Source organism: Geotrypetes seraphini, chromosome 2, assembly GCF_902459505.1.
Source record: "Geotrypetes seraphini chromosome 2, aGeoSer1.1, whole genome shotgun sequence".
Classification (NCBI taxonomy): Eukaryota; Metazoa; Chordata; class Amphibia; order Gymnophiona; family Dermophiidae; genus Geotrypetes; species Geotrypetes seraphini.
This window is the reverse complement of record NC_047085.1, coordinates 384,054,165-384,074,433: the sequence shown is the minus strand read 5'-3', so window position 1 is coordinate 384,074,433 and position 20,269 is coordinate 384,054,165. Positions and strand designations below refer to the sequence as shown.

Sequence of the window (20,269 nt, the reverse complement as noted above, 5' to 3'; positions counted from 1 at the left end):
TAGCTTTTAGATTGCGATATTTTTCCAATAATAACACAGCTTGTGATATTCACCACAAGCTGTATTATTCAATTTACACAGTAGTGAGGTATACTGCATGCATTTACATCTTATTACCATATCTTCCACTGTAACTTCAATATACATTACAGTAATATATTGATGTTATTATCCTTTAATGTGCATTATGGAGCAAGTAATACACGTCATAGCTGTACTGCACTTTAATAGCTACCTCCCTATGTGACATTTTTAATGCCCATTTTATTTACCATTATAGCAATGTTAATTTAAATGACAGGCATTATATAAAATTAATTTATATACAAACACTTTGGATACATACATGACCTTAAGAAAAAATCTATGTGATCTCATAAGTTCATGAAAATGTCCTGATTTGATCAAATGCAAATTTTTTTGTGCATGTAAAATGTTCAAAATGCAGAAGGATTTAGCCATATTTAACTAAGCTCTTGCATATATGCAAAGTAGAAGCTTTTAGGCAATGTCTTGTACATTTTAAGTGTCCCTGTTTTCTTTTTTGTCATACTGATTCAAAGAATAATATTTTTATGGCTGTCATAATTTAAAATTTACTAGAGAGCAGAGTTCAGAATAACTGTACCTCCTTAAAACATTGAAAGTTTGTTTACAGAATTTCCAATTTCATCTGCCACACTATGGGCTCTTTTTACTAAGGTGCGCTAGCATTTTTAGCATGTGCAGAAGATTAGCGCGCAAACCCCGCGCTAAACAAAAAATACTAACGCAAGCTCTATGGAGCTAAAACCGCTAGCACACCTTAGTAAAAGAAGCCCTATGTCTACTGTGCTGCATTCTCATACTATGCCCACTGCACAATATTTGCCACCCCATATCTACTGTGCTAGGTTCTACCTTGTTTCATATCGTACTAACTAGGTTAGCCACACTTATATACTATATCTCCCATGCTATGTTTGCAATGCCATGTTTTGTATATACAATACTAGGGTTGCCATGCCATGTTAACCACGCTTACAATGTTTGTTATACTATGTATGCCAATACAATGCTCATCATGCTATATCTCACCACACCATGTTATGTTTTAAAATACTTTGTTAACTGTTTTGCCAACACCATATATAAAAAACCACCATTCAGAGCTCCCCTGGGAGGACGGAATATAAAACCAAATAAATAAATAAGTACAAAAAGTTTGTCAAATGGCATTAAAATACATTTTTGGAGGATAGCAGTCTGTCAGTAGATGGTGCTCTCTGCAAATAGTTCTCATATTAGTTTCAATTTTCAATTGCAAATTTATGAAATGCAGTTCAAGCATGTTCTCCAAAATGAAGCACTTCCTTTAGATATCTTTCTCAAATAGTATATTAAAAATATCTTATACTTACATTATATGCCTGTACTAAATCTAATTTGAATATTTTCTTTTTCATTATTAGATTGATTGCTATTTTGGTTTATAGTTTCCCCAAGGTTTAGTATACTTACATGCATCTCTTATATATAGCAACATGGCTACAAAAATATAGTCAACTAAGTCCAGTGTAATGCTATCAGCAAATAAAGCATCCCAAATAACAAGGAGGTCCTGGAGAGGGAATTCTCGCCCAAACAGAAGTCTGATCCATCGCCTAAAATAGGAAAATAAAATCCCACAAATATTACTAAATATCTTAACACAATTAATATATACAGTAACAAGATCAATGCAGATTAAATCTATTTAAATACAACATAATCAAATGTCTTACAAATAATTTTTGTATTCTAATTTAGTATATATAATTTGATATTGTTTTAAAAGGCTCCACATTTATTTATTTAATGTGACAAATTTAGGGCCTCTTTTACAAAGTTGCGGTAGCGATGCTGCTGCAGTAAATGCTCCGAAGCCCATTTAATTCCATGTGCTTCAGTGCATTTGCCACGGCAGCACTGCTACCGCAACTTTGTAAAAGGGGCCCTTAATTCAAAGAATTCTAGAGTGCTGCACTTGGGGAGTAGAAATCCAAAGGAACTGTATTTACTAGGAAGCAAAAAGATAATATACACAGATGGAAAGAGTGACTGACAGTATCCGAGGATACTAAAGTGTTGGCCATAGCCAGAAGGATGCTAGGCTGCATAGAGAATCTTAACTACTAGAAGAGAGGAGGTACTAATGTGCTAGTAGAAGTCATTGATTTGGCCCCACTTGGCGTACTGTGTTCAGTTTCAGGCCACTTCACGCTAAGGACAACAAAAAGATTTGAAGTAGTTCATAGGAAGGTGATAAAAATGATATGGGGATTGTGCTAAAATGCATCACCTAGATAAGATTTTAGACAATGCTGGTGAGGAGTCTGCTGTCAGGTTACATGTGGGTACCAATGTCATAGGGAAAAGTGGAAGGGGGGTTCTGGAAGCCAAATTTAGGCTCTTAGGTAGGAAGTGCTCCCTGTTGCACATGCAGAACACAAAGGACAGGCAGAGCTCCGGAGTCTCAATGAATGGATGAGGCGATAGTGCAGGGAGGAGGATTTTTGATTTGTAAAGAACTGGGTGACATACTGGGGAAGGGAGAGCCTATTCCGCAAAGATGGGTTCCACCGTTACTAGGGGGGAACCAGGCTGCAGGCATCAACATTTAAAAAGGAGATAGAGCAGCTTTTAAACTAGAAACTAGGAGAAGGCTTACAGTCGCTCAAAAGAGAATGGTTTGGGACAAGATATTTTTAAAAGATATCATTATAGAAGGGAAGACAGAGCATCCTGATAGTGAGATTGCAATACAGGCCGCAGTAGAACAGGTTTCCTTAAATTCAGAGCAGGTTGATTTTAAAGGTTGCAAATTATGGACAATACTCGGACTGGAAGAGCGTCACAAGTGGGGTGCTGCAGGGCTCAGTGCTTTGACCCATGCTCTTCAACATCTTTATAAATGATCTGCACATTGGTCCGATGAGTGAGGTGACTAAATTTGCAGATGATACGAAGTTATTCAGAGTAGTGAAGACGCAGGGGGATTGCGAAGATCTGCAAGGTGACATAATCAAGTTCAAGAAATGGGCATCAACATGGCAAAAGAGGTTCAACATGGATAAGTATAAAGTGATGCATGTCAGTAACAAAAATCTCATGCACGAATACAGAATGTCCGGGGCGGTACTTGGAGAGACCTCCCAGGAAAGACACTTGGGAGTTCTGATCGACAAGTCAATGAAGCCGTCCGCGCAATGTGCGGTGGCGGCAAAAAGGGCGAACAGAAATCTAGGAATGATAAAGAAGGGGATCACAAATAGATCGGAGAAGGTTATCATGCCGCTGTACCCGGCCATGGTGTGCCCTCACCTGGAGTACTGCGTCCAGCACTGGTCGCCGTACATAAAGAAGGACACGGTACTACTTGAAAGGGTCCAGAGAAGAGTGACTAAAATGGTTAAGGGGCTGGAGGAGTTGCCATACAGTGAGAGATTGGAGAAACTGGGCCTTTTCTCCCTTGAAAAGAGGAGACTGAGAGGGGACATGATTGAAACATTCAAGATACTGAAGGGAATAGATTTAGTAGATAAAGACAGACTCTTCACCCTCTCCAAGTTGGGAAAATGAGAGGGCATTCTCTAAAGTTGAAAGGGGATAGATTCCGTACAAATGTAAGGAAGTTCTTCTTCACCCAGAGAGTGGAAGAAAACTGGAACACTCTTCCGGAGTCTGTTATAGGGGAAAACACCCTCCAGACAAAGTTGGACAATTTCCTGCTAAACTGGAACGTATGCAAGTGAGGCTGGACTCATTTAGAGCACTTGTCTTTGACCTAGGGGCCGCCGCATGAGTGGACTGCTGGGCACGATGGACCACTGGTTTGACCCAGCTGCGGCAATTCTTATGTTCTTATGCTACCTATAGGCGAGATTGCTTGAGATAACTACTCCACAAAGGTGCTAGGAGTTGAACTAGATTCCTCCCTAACCTTCAAAAGACAAATCGCTTCCCTGCTGAAAAAGTTCTTCTTCAGACTGAGGCAACTAAGATCAGTCAGAACGGCCCTATCAGAAAGCAGCTTTAGGAAGGTGGCGCAAACTGTCTTACTACTCCACCTAGACTATTGCAACTCCCTCTACTAAGGTGCTACAGAGAAAGAACTAAAGCGCCTGCAAATGTTCCAAAACTCAGCGGCAAAGTTTATCATCCATTTGCTTGTAGGAAAAAAAGTAGAGGGTGCGCTGTGTTCCGCCTCTAGATTGGAGTTCCTCAAAGCTTTAAGTATTGTCACTTCTTCTGCAAGTCCAGTTCATGGGAACACACTGATCACCACATGAAAGGAATCCAGAGTAGATGGTAAATGACTCAGAACCATTAAATTTTAAACTTTAAAACATATCTAAAGGCCCATTACTTTTGACTAGCTTTCCCTTGTTCAGCAACTTAGAAACATAGAATCACGATGGCAGATAAAGGCCAAATGGCCCATTCAGTCTGCCCCTCCGCAGTAACCATTATCTCTTCCTCTCGGTAAGATATCCCATGTACCTATTCCATGCTTTTTTGAATTCAGACATAGTATCTGTCTCCACCACCTCTTCCAAGAGACTGGTCAATGCATCTACTACCCTTTCTGTAAAAAAAGTATTTCCTTAAATTACTCTTGAGCCTATCGCCTAACTCAGGGGTCTGCAACCTTTAAGACATAAAGAGCCACTTGGACCCGTTTTCGAAAAGAAAAAAAAACTTGGAGCCGCAAAACCATTATAAAACAAATCTAACACTGCATATATTGTTTCTTATCTTAATGCTATATACAGGATCACTAAATTGAAAATAAAATCATTTTTCCTACCTTTGCTATTTGGTGATTTCATGAGTCTCTGGTTGCACTTTCTTCTTCTGACTGTGCATCCAATCTTTCTTCCTTTCTTTCAGCCTCCTGTATGTTTCCTCTCCTCCAGACCTCATTCTCTCCCCCAACTTTTTCTTTCTGTCTCCCTGTTCCCCCTTCTTTCTGTCTCCGTGCCATCCCCCAAGCCACTCGGTTTGCTGCCACCGCAATCGGGGAACAGCCCCCAAGCCACCGCCATCCCAAGCTTTCCCTGCAGAAGTGTTGCGCTGACCAGCATTCCGCTCCCTGACGTCCATTCTGACGTAGGAGAGGAAGTTCCGGGCCAACAAGGCATTTCTCCTCATTCCATCCAGCCTGAGCCCCATCTCTCCTTGATCCAGCATTTCCCTTCTGTGTCTGTCAGAATTACCATTCCACCTATTTTCCAGCATCACCCTTCTTTGTGTCCATCTCACCTATATCCCTATCTCACCACTTTTTCAGAATCTTCATTTGTCTCTGTCCTTATCTTTACGCCATGTTCACCATTTGCCCTTTCAATGTCTTTATCTCCCCCCCCCACTTTTTCAGCATTACTTCTATGTCTCTATTTCACCTCCTCTTCATGTCCCCTCTGTATCTCTATCCTTATTCAGTAGGTCCTGCTTACCCTTTCTCTTCTTTGTGTCACTATCTCCATTTTCAGCTTTCCCCCCCTTTTCCTTTGTTACTGCACCCTGTAGCTAGAATCTTTCCACCCTCCCTCCACTCCGGCCCAGCCCAGTATGAAAGATTTCCTTTTGTTTCCCTCCCCTCTCTCTTTCTCTCTCTCTTCTGCTCCCTCACCCACGAGTCCTGCATCTGGCCCTCTCCCTTCTACCTGCACCTGGCAACACCCCCCTGCTCCGCGGCTCTCTTCAGGAACTCGTCAGCAGCAGTGATCAAGACAAGCTGCCGACATCGAGGCCTTCCCTCTACGAGTCCCGCCTTTGTGGAAAAAGGAAGTTGAAACAAGCGGGACTCGCAGAGGGTAGGCCCCGACGTCAGAAGCTTGTGTCGATCGCTGCTGCTGAGTTGCCGAAGAGAGCCGCGGAGCAGGGGATGTGGCCAGAAGCAGGTAGAAGGGAGAGGGAGATAGGAAGGCTGTAGATCTCCGGAGCATGACACCGACCCCGGCCAGGATGATTTCTTTTTCAGGCACCTTACAAGTCCAGCGTCGCGGCGGGAAATAGCCATGCTGAGCAGTGAGCTCAGCACTACACAGATGAAAGCCTTGCTTGCTGATTGGTCCGGCGGCACGGCGGGGCGGGGCCGCCGGACCAATCAGCAAGCAAGGCTTTCATCTGTGTATGTGCTGAGCTCACTGCTCAGCATGGCTATTTCCTGCCGCGACGCCGGACTTGTAAGCTGCTCTGGAGCCGCAGGTTGCCGACCCCCGGCCTAACTTCATCCTATGCCATCTCATTCCAGAGCTTCCTTTCAAACGAGACTCAACTCATGTGCATTTAAGCCACATAGTTATTTAAACATTTCAATCATTTCTCCCCTTTCCTCCAAAGTATATATTGAGATCTTTAAGTTTGTTCCCATACGCCTTATGATGAAGATCACATATCATTTTAATAGCCTTCCTCTTGGCCAACTCCATTCTTTTTATATCTTTTTGAAGGTACGGTCTCCAAAAGTGTACACAATATTCTAAATAAGGTCTCACCAGAGTCTTACACAGGGGCATCAATACTTCCTTTTTCCTACTGGCCATACCTCTTCTTATCCACCCCCTAGCATCATTCTAGATTTTGCTGTCACCATTTCAATCTGTTTGGCCACCTTAAGATCATCACATACAATCACACCCAAGTCCCGCTCTTCTGTCGTGCACATAAGTTCATCACCTCCTAAACTGTACTGTTCCTTTGGGGTTTTGCAGCCCAAATGCATGACCTTGCATTTCTTAACGTTAAATTTTAGCTGCCAAATTTCAGACCATTCTTCAAGCTTTGCTAGGTCTTTCTTCATGTTATTCACACCATCTGGGATGTCTACTCTATTGCAGATTTTGGTATCATCCGCAAAGAGGCAAATCTTACCTGACAGCTCTTCAGCAATATCGCTTATAAAAATGTTAAAAAGAACAGGCCCAAGAAAAGAACCTTGAGGCATACTACTGGTCCTGTTATCCCTTTCCTCAGAGCGATCTCCATTGAACATTACCCTCTGTCATCTTTCACTCAATCGGTTTTTTGAAATCCTTTGTCATAATTTGTATTGTAAATATTTATATTGGTTATGTAAGTATATTTTTAATCTTGTTTTTTTTGTCTTTTCTTTCCTATTTTTAATGGAGTTCTTTTCATTATTTATGATTATATAGTAAACCACTTTGATCTCATTTGTAGCCTAAGCAGTATATTAAGAGTTTTAATAAACATAAACCTCTATTCCAGATGGTGGAACTTACCATTTTCCCTAGGGAGGGGTAGGCAATTCCGGTCCTCGAGAGCCGGAACCAGGTCAGGTTTAAAGGATATCCACAATGAATATGTATGAGATATATTTGCATACACTGCCTCCTTGAGATGCAAATCTATCTCATGCATATTTATTGTGGATATCCTGAAAACCTGACCTGGCTCCAGCTCTCGAGGACTGGAATTGCCTACCCCTGCCCTAGCGGGTAAAATATACTTACTTAAAATGATTATTCTATCTAAATGGATGTTCCTTTACAGCACTTACCCCTCATTTTGAAGCCAGAAAATATCAAATAAGGAATAAGGCATTGAGGCAATTTTTATGGGGAGCAAAGAAACCTAGAATGAGTCTTTCTAATAAGTAGATCTTAAAGAGGCTATGACAGCTTAGGCCTCAAAGATGTAAGGGCCTACAGTATTGCATATCAATTGTTATATATTAAAGATTGGCTTTTTGGCTTCTCAGAATTTTGTTATGTGACCCTAGAAAGCAGCATAGGAAGAAACCTACATTTGTCCTACTTACTGCACACTAGGTTGAGGAAGCTTCCCTGTACCTTTAAATACCATGTATTACTAAATAGATTAGATGGGCTTAGTGTATAATAAAATCAATTTGGATTACAGTCACATTGTTCTAAATATCTGCCAATTATGGGTAATGTTGACTTTTAGCCAAGGATGACCAATCCTTGGGGTCATTTTACTAAGGTGTGCTAGCCGTTTTAGTGCATGCTAAATATTATCATGCGCTAAATGCTAACGTGTCCTTTATATTCCATGGACGCATTAGCATTCAGCATGCACTAATATTTAACGTGTAGTAAAAAGGCTAGTGCGCCTTAGTAAAAGGACTTCTTTGTTACGGATGCTGGCAAAAAAATGGATTATTTATATTACTTCATCTTGTAGAGGAAGAAGAAATGAATTTTATAGACTATAATACCATTAAAATATTATGAGCTATGGGGCTCATAATCAAAAGAGAAAAACGTCCAAAAACCGGCCTAAGTCAGCACTTGGATGAACATTTCCCAAATACATCCAAATGCCGATAATAAAAACGGGTTTTGGACGTATTTCTAAGTGACCTAGGCCTACATAGTGCCGCTGAATGACCAAAGCTAAATGGGGCATTTCGGGAGGAGTGTCGAGGGCGGGAGTTGGGCGGGACGTGGGCCGGCTTAGACTTAGTTGTACAGCATGTATAACCGAAAGTTATACAGCCCAGGATCGACGGAACTGGGATGTTGTGACTTAGACCATGTAAAACATAGTCTAAGTCACAAAAACCCACCTAAAGTCACCAGATAAGCACTGCAAACACATAAATCAGATCCCCACACACTACCAGTGATCACCGACCCCCCCACCTCCATAAAAATATTAATCACAACTTTCAAATTCAGCCTCCAGACCATCATCACCTGGCCGCCTGGCATAGGAAAGCCTAGTTGTCCAGCACAGAGGCGGCTTACGTCGTCTTGGGGGTGGTGGTTAGGGACCTATAGAGAGGAGGACCCATGCCCACAAGCCCCTGTAATCACTGCCTTGATACTTAAACATGTGCACTCCCCTATACACCCCAAAATCCTTTTTACTGGCATATAAGTGGCTCCTGCAGACATAAGGGCTATTGGGGTGGTAGATAAGTGGGTCTAGGGAATTCTGGAGGTGGTTTGGGGGGCTCACCATGACCTATAAGGGAGCTGTAGTGAGGAGAAGACATGGCACCCTTTTTGTGAAGTTCATAGCAGTGCCCTGTAAGGTACCCCACTATTTAGGCGCCATGTCTGGGTGTTCAGTCCATCACTTTGCAGACCCCTCCCATGTCCAACAGGGCTTGTTCTAGGCGTTTTTGACTTGGATGAAAAGTTGGACAAAAATGTAGTATAAAGATGGACGATTTAGTGACTTGAACGATCAGATCGGCAGGATGTATAGTTTGACGATTTTCGAAAGAAAAACAAAATTTGGATGTATTTTTCGAAAATGTGTCCTAGGCTGTTTTTTATTTTGGACGACTTATGACTTAGATGAAAACGGACTTAGACATCCCTTCCGATTATGCCCCTCCATGTGTTCAAGCTTGCTATCCTTATTTACAAGATATTATGCTCATTTTTTATTGCATTATGATATAAATTTTAAAAGATTCTGCTTTTGAAGAGCATTGGCCCCTCTCTGCTGTTACTCAAAGCATGTAGGCCAATATTATGATGTATTAAAAAAAGTTTTAGGATCATATCCTTTTCAACCTATAATAGACAAATAGGCTCAGATTCTGTAAATGGCACCATTATCAATAGGTGCTTTAAAATGGCCGTTGATCATGTGTCAAATCACGCAACGGCATTGTTCACAGAATTGTGGTGTTGGAAATGTAGGCCAAACTTTTCAAGACCTATATTTTCGGCACCTATCTTTCACAAGAATTGCATCCATGGAGGTGTCTTATGACGCCTAATGCCGCATCCAGCATTAACCATACCTACAAAGGCATTAGGTGTCTTAAGGTGCTTCCAAAGGTGTGATAATGGTGTGATAAATTGGTTTTTAGTCAGTGCAGCCAATTAGTGTGCTGATTAAAACCAATTAAATTAGGCAGCAGTACTATTCAGCTGACAGTTTAAAAACTATTTTGTGCAATTGTGGGAGCTCCACTATAAATTTTTCTATGTATGTACATTCATCCAGCTTGGGCAAGAAAGATGGGATTACCTACAGATCTTAAAATGTATCTATTTAAAAAATATGAAATACAGAATTGATGATATTTATTCTATACACCCATCTATTTTTCTATTTGATTTTTTTGATTATTTGTACTGTCAATTGAATTGCAAAATTTCTATTTTTAATAGTTTTATGATGCTGAAAACTTCTTTGCTTAATGTTTTATTATTCTGAATTATGTAATTTTTATTCTTAATCAATGCCTTATGACTTTGTATTTCCAATGCCCAGTACATTATTATTGTGAACCGCCATGAACTGATGGTTTGGCGGTATATAAAAATAAACTATTATTATTATTATGAAATGTGGCTATCACTGATGCGATCTATAAATAAGTATCCCAAGTGATAGTAAATTATAAATGGAAACAAACTAGCATACCACTATAACCATGAAGTGCATCACACTCTTCCACCACGGTCTCAGAACTGGAGCCTACGCATGGTATTTATATCACAAACTCGAGTGATCAGCGTAGCAATTTAGCTCCCTGCTCCAATCATTGACCGCTTAGGTTTTAAAACATATAAACTTTAATAATTTAATCTTAAAATATTTCTTGTAGAAAACTTTTTTTTATATATATATACTTTTAGTTCATTTTATTTTAATTCATTTTATAGAAAACCTCACTATCAGTGCAAATTTGCCCACATTGTATGCACTATTAAGGATTTGAAAAAATGACAAGCTACTTATCTTTAAACAGCGCTTGTCTCTGGATATCTTTTTTTCAGCAGTGCTCAAATAGTTGCACAAGTCACTGATGCGACCCATAAGATTGTATTTGGAACTGCCCAGTGATCTTGGAAACTTGGAAGACGTTATGGAGATATTTGAGTCACATGTATAATCAAAGCAAAAGTCTGCTGATCATATGGATGATAGAGTGGAAGAAGACCAGATTTCTTTCTCTCCATCTGAGGCTACAAACATCCCTAGATAAATTCAAAGCAGATTTCAAACCTTTTCTTTTTTTTCCAATGCTTACAACTGACTTCTTCTCCTGCACTCCCACCTGATGGCGACAGGAAAGACAAACTGAATACAGATATCATACCTCTTGTTCAATCCTACTCTACTATCCTATGAAACATTGTAGTTCTTCTCTCCTTCCCTCAGTGTCATGACTTGATCAAGCACACACACCCTCCTTTAGCTCAAATTTGTAAGCCATTTAGACACATTTTCAATAAGCAGGATAACAAATCCTTAATAAACTTGGAACTTTGATTTCCACTCTCTTTTTAAATGTAAAGCATGCCTGATTGCTAAAAGATGCATTTTATTGTAATGGATTGCAGCTAACCCTCCCACCTTATCTCAATGGCACAATCAAATGTATTAATTGTTAAGAATGGAAAGAATGTCCATGGAAACAATGGCCTTGAAATTTTAAAAAATTATTAAGATTTGGTATTCTTATTTGGCTCCCCTGATGATGCAGGCTCAATCTGCCTTACTGAATAATTTAGATGTCTGACTCTTGTAAATTTAACAGAAATGGGGGACAGACATAGGGGACGCCACTGCTTGCCCTGGATCGGGCAAGGAATGCTGATGCTATTTGGATTTTTGCCAGGTACTAGTGATCTGGATTGGCCACCGTGATGATGGGATTCTGAGCTAGATGGACCAATTGGTCTAACCCAATAAGGCTATTCTTATGTTCTTATGAAAGTGGAAGTGCTAAAATTGCTAGCTGTTAGAGATATATACAGATTGAGGGAAGGAAAGGGATGGGTTTATGTCACATTTGCTTGCAAATCTTAGGGCCTCTTTTACAAAACTGCAGTAGCAAATCCCAGTGCTGCAAATGCAATGCATCCCATAAGACTTGCTAACATGGCTTTGTAAAAGAGGACCTTAATGTTTCTCTTTTGGCTCTTAAATTCTGTTGGAAATCTTGATGAGTCAATAAATAAATGCTTTTTCACAGAAAGAATAGTAGATGCCTGGAATGCCCTCTTGGTGGAGGAAATGGATAATCCAAAAAGGCATGGGAAAAACACAGAGGCTCCCTAAATAGCAAGATAATGGAATCAAAGCAAAAAAATGTAATGATCTTCAAATAAGGCACAGAGGGATGTAGTCGCCTTTCTGGGAAGATGATAGATAATGCTGATCTTCATCTGCTGTCATTTACTTTGTTACTGTGCTCTATGAAAGATATACTAACTGCACACAATAATACAATAGTGTGTAACAATTATTCCTATGAAGAAGCAATTCATTAATTTAATTTTAGAAGTTTTGGAGAGAGCAAAGGACAATTATTACTGAAGCTAGATTTCTTTCCTTTCACTGGAGTTTGCATTTTTCCTTTTAAATGCATATGTATAATACTATAACAATACATCCTTCCAGTTCTCTGTTGCAGTGTACATGGTCTAAGACTGGTAGATTGTTATAAAGTATTAAATAACTAGAGTAAAAGTAAAATTACATCTTCAAACTAGCACACTAGGGTATTAGCAGTCCTACCTTTGTGCCTCTTAAGAAGCCCAGTTAGCAACAAAAGACACTGGTAGCAAGCAACCAATTCATTAATTAACCACAGTATTTGCTGAAAAGCAATACATTAAACAACAAAGCACTAAAAGTACAATTGGAGCCTTCTAGGTCCCTGTCTGCAGAATGCGTGGTGGAAGCAAGCAGTACCTATGCTGCTTCTAATTATTCCAATTATCATGGCACACTATGAAACTTGATTAATAACGCTGAGGGTATTGTTGTGGCAATTAGCCATATGGCTGTGGGACTTTGTTCTGTCACGATTTAGCCATTAGCATCTACTTATGTTTGTCAGAACAGTGCATCCGTGTCAAGCTGAAGCTCTGCTCACCTTGCCAAATCCCTTGTGAGCAACACTACAGAACAGTGAACAGTTTATTTCTGGGAATCATCTTGACTCAGTAAATTTTTCATGTGACATCTGGTCTGATTGGGTACAAATGTCAAGCAACAAAATTGTAAATTTTATATTAAACTGTACCTGCTCTACACTGCCTTGGGTGAACCTCAGCATCCAATTGGGGTTAATAAATCCCAATAAATCAATCATTTAGGGGCCTTTTACTAAGGCACGCTAGCCGTTTTAGCGCACGCTAAACACTAACACATCCATTATATTCTATGGACGCGTTAGCATTTAGCTAAAACGGCTAACGTGCCTTAGTAAAAGGACTCCTTAATGTCTCTAGAAACTTTACCAACCCTTGCATGTCCAATGAGGCATTTAATCAATATGGGAATTTTCCTTTGGTACCTATTTCTGTTATTCCCTTTTTATGGTGTTGTTGGTAATTAAAATATACCATTATTGATGAGCTGCCATATTTGTTAGCCTTCCTAATATCTATTAGCATTTCATTATCTGTCTCTGAAATGGTGGATGGTAAAATAGCTTCACTAGCATGCTTCTCCCATTCACACAAGAAATTTCTATCCATAAAGATTCCATACTGAATTTTGTTTCCTACAGAACTTTTATCCTGTTTGACTCTATCCCATCTTTAACATATAAAGCTACTTCTCCTTCAGTTTGATCAATCTTTTGATATAAGTTGTACTCTGGTTATCATGGTTTCAGAGATGCATATTATGTCTAACTCTTTATTACTATCATTCATTCTAACTTACTTATTTTGGGCCAGATTCTTTAACAGCGCTGGTTTTTTAGGCACCGGTAGGTGCTTAAGATCAGTTAAAAAAAACAAAAAACAAAAAACGTTAAGTGACATTTTTAACCAAGTTTCAAGTTTAAAAAATCGGCATCAGAATCACACCTCCATAGACGTATTAGGCTGTCCAATGCCACTGTGGGCATGGCCAATGCTAGAAGAGGCATTAGGCAGCTTATAGCACCTATGGAGGTGCGATTCACATCAAAGCTAGGTGCCAGAAATGTAGGCCTGGAAAAACCCTGGCCTACATTTCTGGCGCCTACCTTTGTCAAAGGTGCAATTCTATAACTGGCACCGTCGCATGACTGACATGCGATCGGTTACTAGCGACATTGGTTAGAGAATCTGGCCCTCAATCCTTTAGACTTCTGGGATTTGCATATAGACAATTTAAACAATGGGGTCAGTTAACTGGTGCTGAGCCGGCCATGAGGGAATGTTCTGTGGCACTTACCCAGATTATGCCGCTGATTATTCCTTCTAATTGCTAAAGCCAAAACTAGCTATTGTACAGGCAGTCCAGGAGTCAAGTTGGCACTTTATAGTCCTATTTTTGGCTTAACTGGTTAAGGGCTGAATACTGGCACATATTCAGTTAAGTGATAGTCACTGTATATTACCTTGATATTTTGTTGAATATCTGGGCTTAATTTTGGTGGTGGTAATCAGTGTTAAACCCTCCCCCCCTCAAACAAACAAAAATGACCACTGCTGGATGAATATAGGTCTCAATTTTTTTTTTTTTTAAAGTTTGGGTTTTGGCCAATTACTAGTGACCTCGATTGGCCACACTGAGAACAGGTTACTGGACTTGATGGACCATTGGTCTGACCCAATAAGGCTATTCTTATGATCTTAAGTTTGATCTGTATAGTAATTGATGGGGTAATCTACAGTCACTTTTTTCTGTTATTTAAATTGTTCCTGGGCCACATCTCAATACTGGGGCATCTTAACTTCTGTACTTCTTGGTCACTATCTCTTGAAGATGCAGTCTCTTGAGCTGGGTGCTACTAGGTGACTATCAATTTTCTCCCAGGTTCAAGCTTAGAAGCAGAATGGAACATGTAACACCACTGCTGAAACAGCTTCATTGGCTACCTGTCAAATGTCATATTGTTTTCAAAGTTCTAATCCTGATTTTTAAAGTTATTCATTATAAAATTCCTTGGTATTTGACACATGTGAAGAGCTTATATCACGCAATTAGATCTTTTAGATAAGAGAGAACTATGCAATTGGTAACAGATGAACTATTACGTGTACATTATACAGTTTCCAGAGCATCTGTAATTTCAACTGTAGGTGTATCATCATGGAACAATATGATTGGACCATTAAGATTGCTCTCTGATGTTCAGAGATTTAAGAAGGTATAGAAAACAACTCTCTTTATAAAAGCTTTTAATTGACTGGATTATATTATTGGTTGAGGTGAATGATAGCTAAATGATGTGTTGTTATTTTGAAAGTGGGTATGTCAGATTATGACTATGTATTTTGTAAACTGCTTATATTTAACCAGGGTGGAACCAAGTACTAGCACTTTCCTTTAAGAAGGTTAGTGCCAGTACCTGGTTCCATTCTGGTTAAGGTGAAGCACACTCTTTCAGCATAGGCTCCCCCTTTCCCAGAATGTTGGTCAGTTCCTAACAAATCTAAGTCCATCCTCACTGTACTATCATCACATTCACATAGTGAGATTTTGGAGCTCTGTCACCTCCTTGAGTGCTTTCTGTGAAAACAGGAAGCATTTCTGAAAATTCTACATTGGAGTTTCTGGATTTCAACTTTTTTACCTAAGATCCTAAATTTGGCTTCCAGAATCTCTCTCCCACCACAACTCCGCATACTTTCCTAAATCATTGGTACTCATATCTACCACAATAGCTAGTAACATAGTAACATAGTAGATGATGGCAGATAAAGACCAGAATGGTCCATCCAGTCTGCCCAACCTGATGCAATTTAAATTTTTAATTTTTTTCTTCTTAGCTTTACCCAGTACTGTGCTTGGGTTCCAACTGCCGAAATCTCTGTTAAGACTTACTCCAGCCCATCTACACCCTCCCAGCCATTGAAGTCCTCCCCAGCCCATCCTCCACCAAACGGCCATATACAGACACAGACCGTGCAAGTCTGCCCAGTACTGGCCTTAGTTCAATATTTAAATCTTATTTTCTGATTCTAGATCCTCTGTGTTCATCCCACGCTTCTTTGAACTCACAGTTTTACTCTCCACCACCTCTCTCGGGAACACATTCCAGGCATCCACCACCCTCTCCGTAAAGTAGAATTTCCTAACATTGCCTTTGAATCTACCACCCCTCAACCTCAAATTATGTCCTCTGGTTTTACCATTTTTCTTTCTCTGAAAAAGATTTTGTTCTACGTTAATAACCTTCAAGTATTTGAACGTCTGAATTATATCTCCCCTGTCTCTCCTTTCCTCTAGGGTATACATATTCAGGGCTTCTAGTCTCTCCTCATAAGTCTTCTGGCGCAAGCCTCCTATCATTTTCACATTTTCATCGCTCTCCTCTGGACCGCCTCAAGTCTTCTTACGTCCTTCGCCAGATACGGTCTCCAAAATTGAACACAATACTCCAAGTGGGGCCTTACCAATGACCTGTACAGGGGCATCAACACCTTCTTCCTTCTACTGACTACGCCTCTCTTTATGCAGCCCAGCATCCTTCTGGCAGCTGCCACTGCCTTGTCACACTGTTTTTTCACCTTTAGATCTTTGGACACTATCACCCCAAGGTTCCTCTCCCCGTCCGTGCATATCAGCTTCTCTCCTCTCAGCATATACGGTTCCTTCCTATTATTAATCCCCAAATGCATTACTCTGCATTTCTTTGCATTGAATTTTAGTTGCCAGGCATTAGACCATTCCTCTAACTTTTGCAGATCCTTTTTCATATTTTCCACTCCCTGTTCGGTGTCTACTCTGTTACAAATCTTGGTATCATCTGCAAAAAGGCACACTTTTCCTTCTAACCCTTCAGCAATGTCACTCACAAACATATTGAACAGGATTGGCTCCAGCACTGATCCCTGAAGGACTCCACTAACTTCCATTAACCACCACCCTCTGGCATCTGTCCGACAGCCAGTTTCTGACCCAGTTCACCACTTTGGGTCCTAACTTCAGCCCTTCAAGTTTGTTCAACAGCCTCCTATGAGGAACTGTATCAAAGGCTTTGCTGAAATCCAAATAAATTACATCTAGCATATGTCCTCGATTCAGCTCTCTGGTCACCCAATCAAAAAATTCAATCAGGTTCGTTTGGCACGATTTACCTTTTGTAAAGCCATGTTGCCTCGGATCCTGTAACCCATTAGATTCAAGGAAGTACACTATCCTTTCTTTCAGCAAAACTTCCATTATTTTTCCAATAAAATAGTATATGTATAAGCTAAGACCCTAACTAAACCTTGTATCCAAAAAAGACCAAGATGGACACATTTACATCCATACAGTAAATAGAAATCTTTCTACCACAGACATGCCACCATTTGAACCTCATACGTTTCTTATTGCCATTGGGGGGCAAACACTGTCTACTAAATTTAATGAAGAAATGTTGATACATAAGACACTCCTCAAAATTTCAAAATTTGAGAAAGTGAAATTTTAAAAACAGAAATACTGTACAAAAAAAACAAAGTCAAAGAAAAGAGCAAAGGGAACAGATCCATCCTATTTGCAGATAATGGAAGATTAGGTTCTTACCTTGCTTATCTTTTTTCTTGTAAACAGGAATATCAGTCTTGACAAATGGGTATTTACTTTCCTTTACTGCTAAGTCTGTAAAGTCTAATTTACATATTTTTCTGCTCCTCCTCATCACACTCTAGGCTGTGCTGGGTTTCCTCAGTCTGTATCAAAGCAGCAAGTCATTCCTAGAGAGAGGGAACATGGGAATTCTCCCCAAAACAACACGTCTGTTCTGCTCAACAAAAAATAGCATTTATTATAACATTTTGCAATATCTAATGAGGTGAAATGAAACCTGTATATACAACCTGCATCAAAAATTCAAGTTACCCAATTTGCAAATTCGATACTACTGTAATAACATTTCTTTTCTTCCCTGACCTTAAGGTCCAGTGGAAGTAAACAAGATGTCTGACCTTCCAGACATGTCTGAGACATAAAGCATGCTAACAAACTGACAGGGTTGGTGTCAATACTAATATTCCTGTAACAAGAAAGATTAGCAAGGTAAGAGCCTTCCATTCAAGTGCAACAGGAATATCAGTCTTGACCAATGGGATGGACCAAAGCAGTCCCCAGTGCCTAGGGAGGGACAAGTTAGCCTGCTGCCAGCACCACAAAGCCAAACTCTGCATCCTTTCTGGTTGCTTCATCCACCCTGTAAAACTTGGTAAAAATGTGGAGACGAGACCATGTGGCTGCCCTACAAAGTTCTTCAGGAGAGACTGCTCTAGCCTCTACCTAGGATGACACCACCCCTCTGGAGGAGTGTGACTTTACTCCCACAGAAGACTGTTTTCTGCTTCCGACATAGGTTGAAGAAATTGTCAGTGAAATCCATCTTGAAATGGTCACCTTTGATACCGACTGTCCCCGTTGTATCATCTCTTCATGCTCCGGTGTGCAGTACAACAGGCAAAACTAATTCATCATCTCCAAATAATGAAGAACTCTTCGGATATCCAGGCATTTCAGGATCTTGTCTTCCTTCTTTGCCCCGGAGATTAAAAAAGCTGGGAGACGCATTTCCTGGTTTATATGAAAACTGGAAACTACCTTCGGTAAGAAGGAAGGTACTGTTCAAGGCAAGACACCAAAGTCTCTGAAGAGGAAGGGTTCCTTGCAGGACAGTCTGCAATTCTGATACCCTTCTGGCCAAAGTTATGGCCACTAAAAAAGTCCATGAGCGAGGCCTCCTCCAAGATCTTGTATGGAGCCCGAGTTAGTATCAACAAGATGAGATTAAGATTCCATGACAGAAAAGCGCACAGGAAGGCAAAGACGCCTAGGTTCACTGCTTGGTCTGCCCTCTAAAGCAGGAAAAACCCACTATCTGAACCTTGAGTGAACCTACAGTAAGGCCTTTATTGAGCCCTTCCTGAAGAAAGGCTAAGACTATGGCAATTGGAGCCTTAGTTTATTGGTATTACACCCCTAGTATGTATAGAATTAGGACACAACCTTGTATTGTAAAATTGTTATATTGTAACCTGTTAACTGTATTTTATGTATGTTTAGCCTGTAACCTGTTTTGAGCTCCTTGGGGAAAACAGAATAGAAAACAAATTAAATAAATAATAAATCTGTGCGTTTCTGATGGCAACAGCTCTGAAAACACTTCCAAGCCTTCGTATATGTTGCCAAAGTGAACTGTTTCTTAGATTTTAGCAAGGTGGTTATCACCAAGTCCTAACAGCCTTTGTGCACTAAGACATCGCACTCAAGAGCCAAGCCATAAGATGAAAGTGGTCTTGATCCTCCAGGGCAATTGGGCCTTGCAAAAGGAATCCCGGATAACAAGGAAGCCTGAGCCCCTTGCCCCTCTGTAGACACACCAGGTCTGTGCACCACAGTAGTCTTAGCCAGTCCAGTGCAATAATTACTCACCTATTATGGGTCCTTATCCTTTGGATGACTCTTCTTATCATTTGCGACGGGGGAAACACATACAGAAGCTCTGCTTGAGGGCTGAACCAGAGCAACCAGGCATTGCTTTATGGCTTGTATCGTTGACTGAAGAACCAAGCGGCCTTTTTGTTGCTGGCTGATGCCATGAGATTGAACACCAGTCGCCTTCAATGCTGTATAATGCTGTTGAAGGCTTCCTGAGACAGAGACAACTTTCCAGGATCCAGTGTCTGATGATTGTAAACCATGAGAGTACCTTGCCTTAGCTTCCTATGGAGTCTAGTGTTTGTAGGAGGATGTCATGGTCTACCAGGTCGAAGGCTGCGGAGAGGTCTAGTTGTATGATCAGGATTTTCTTGCCTGTACTGAGATGTTGTCTAGATGTATCCATGAGTGTTCCTAGTAGTCTCAGTGCTGTAGTTGGTTCTGAAGCCAGACTGTGTAGGGTGGAGAAAGTTGTGGTTTTCTAGGTATGAGGTTAGGGTTTTAGCTACGAAGCCTTCCATCAGCTTGACGTACAGTGGGATTGAGGCTATGGGTCTGTAGCTGGATGGTTGGTCCGTTGTTGCTTTGGGGTCTTTTAGTATCAGAGTTATGATGATTTAGCTGAGGTCTTTTGGGAAAAGTCCATCTGCGAGTAAAGATTGTATCCATTGTAGGACCAGGGAGCGGAATAGTGTACTTGAAGTTTTCAATAGGTACGGGGGGCAGTGGTTAAGGTCACAGGCTGTATTTAATATATAGTTTGTTGAAGTCTGACCATTGTATGGGTGAGAAGTGGGACCAGGTAATGTAATGTAACCTTATTTATATCATTTAAACTTCCTTTGTATATCCTGTTTAATCCTATCATGTATGAACTATGAAGTAGTGAGCTATATTCACCATATTATTACCCCCCCCAATTAGTCCAACATTAATTAAAGTATTC

The 20,269-nt window shown here is 40.3% G+C and overlaps 1 protein-coding gene across 20 annotated transcripts in view; it reads right to left on the bottom strand.

Moving 5' to 3' along the window:
• The window catches only part of TBC1D5 (TBC1 domain family member 5), a 759,729-nt gene that overhangs the window by 187,454 nt on the left and 552,006 nt on the right, over nucleotides 1–20,269 (bottom strand). For all 20 annotated transcript variants that reach the window (XM_033930686.1, XM_033930692.1, XM_033930693.1 and 17 more), the window contains one exon: nucleotides 1,501–1,643. In XM_033930686.1, coding sequence (XP_033786577.1) covers nucleotides 1,501–1,643 — 143 coding nt within the window. The remainder of the gene's footprint in view (nucleotides 1–1,500; nucleotides 1,644–20,269) is intronic.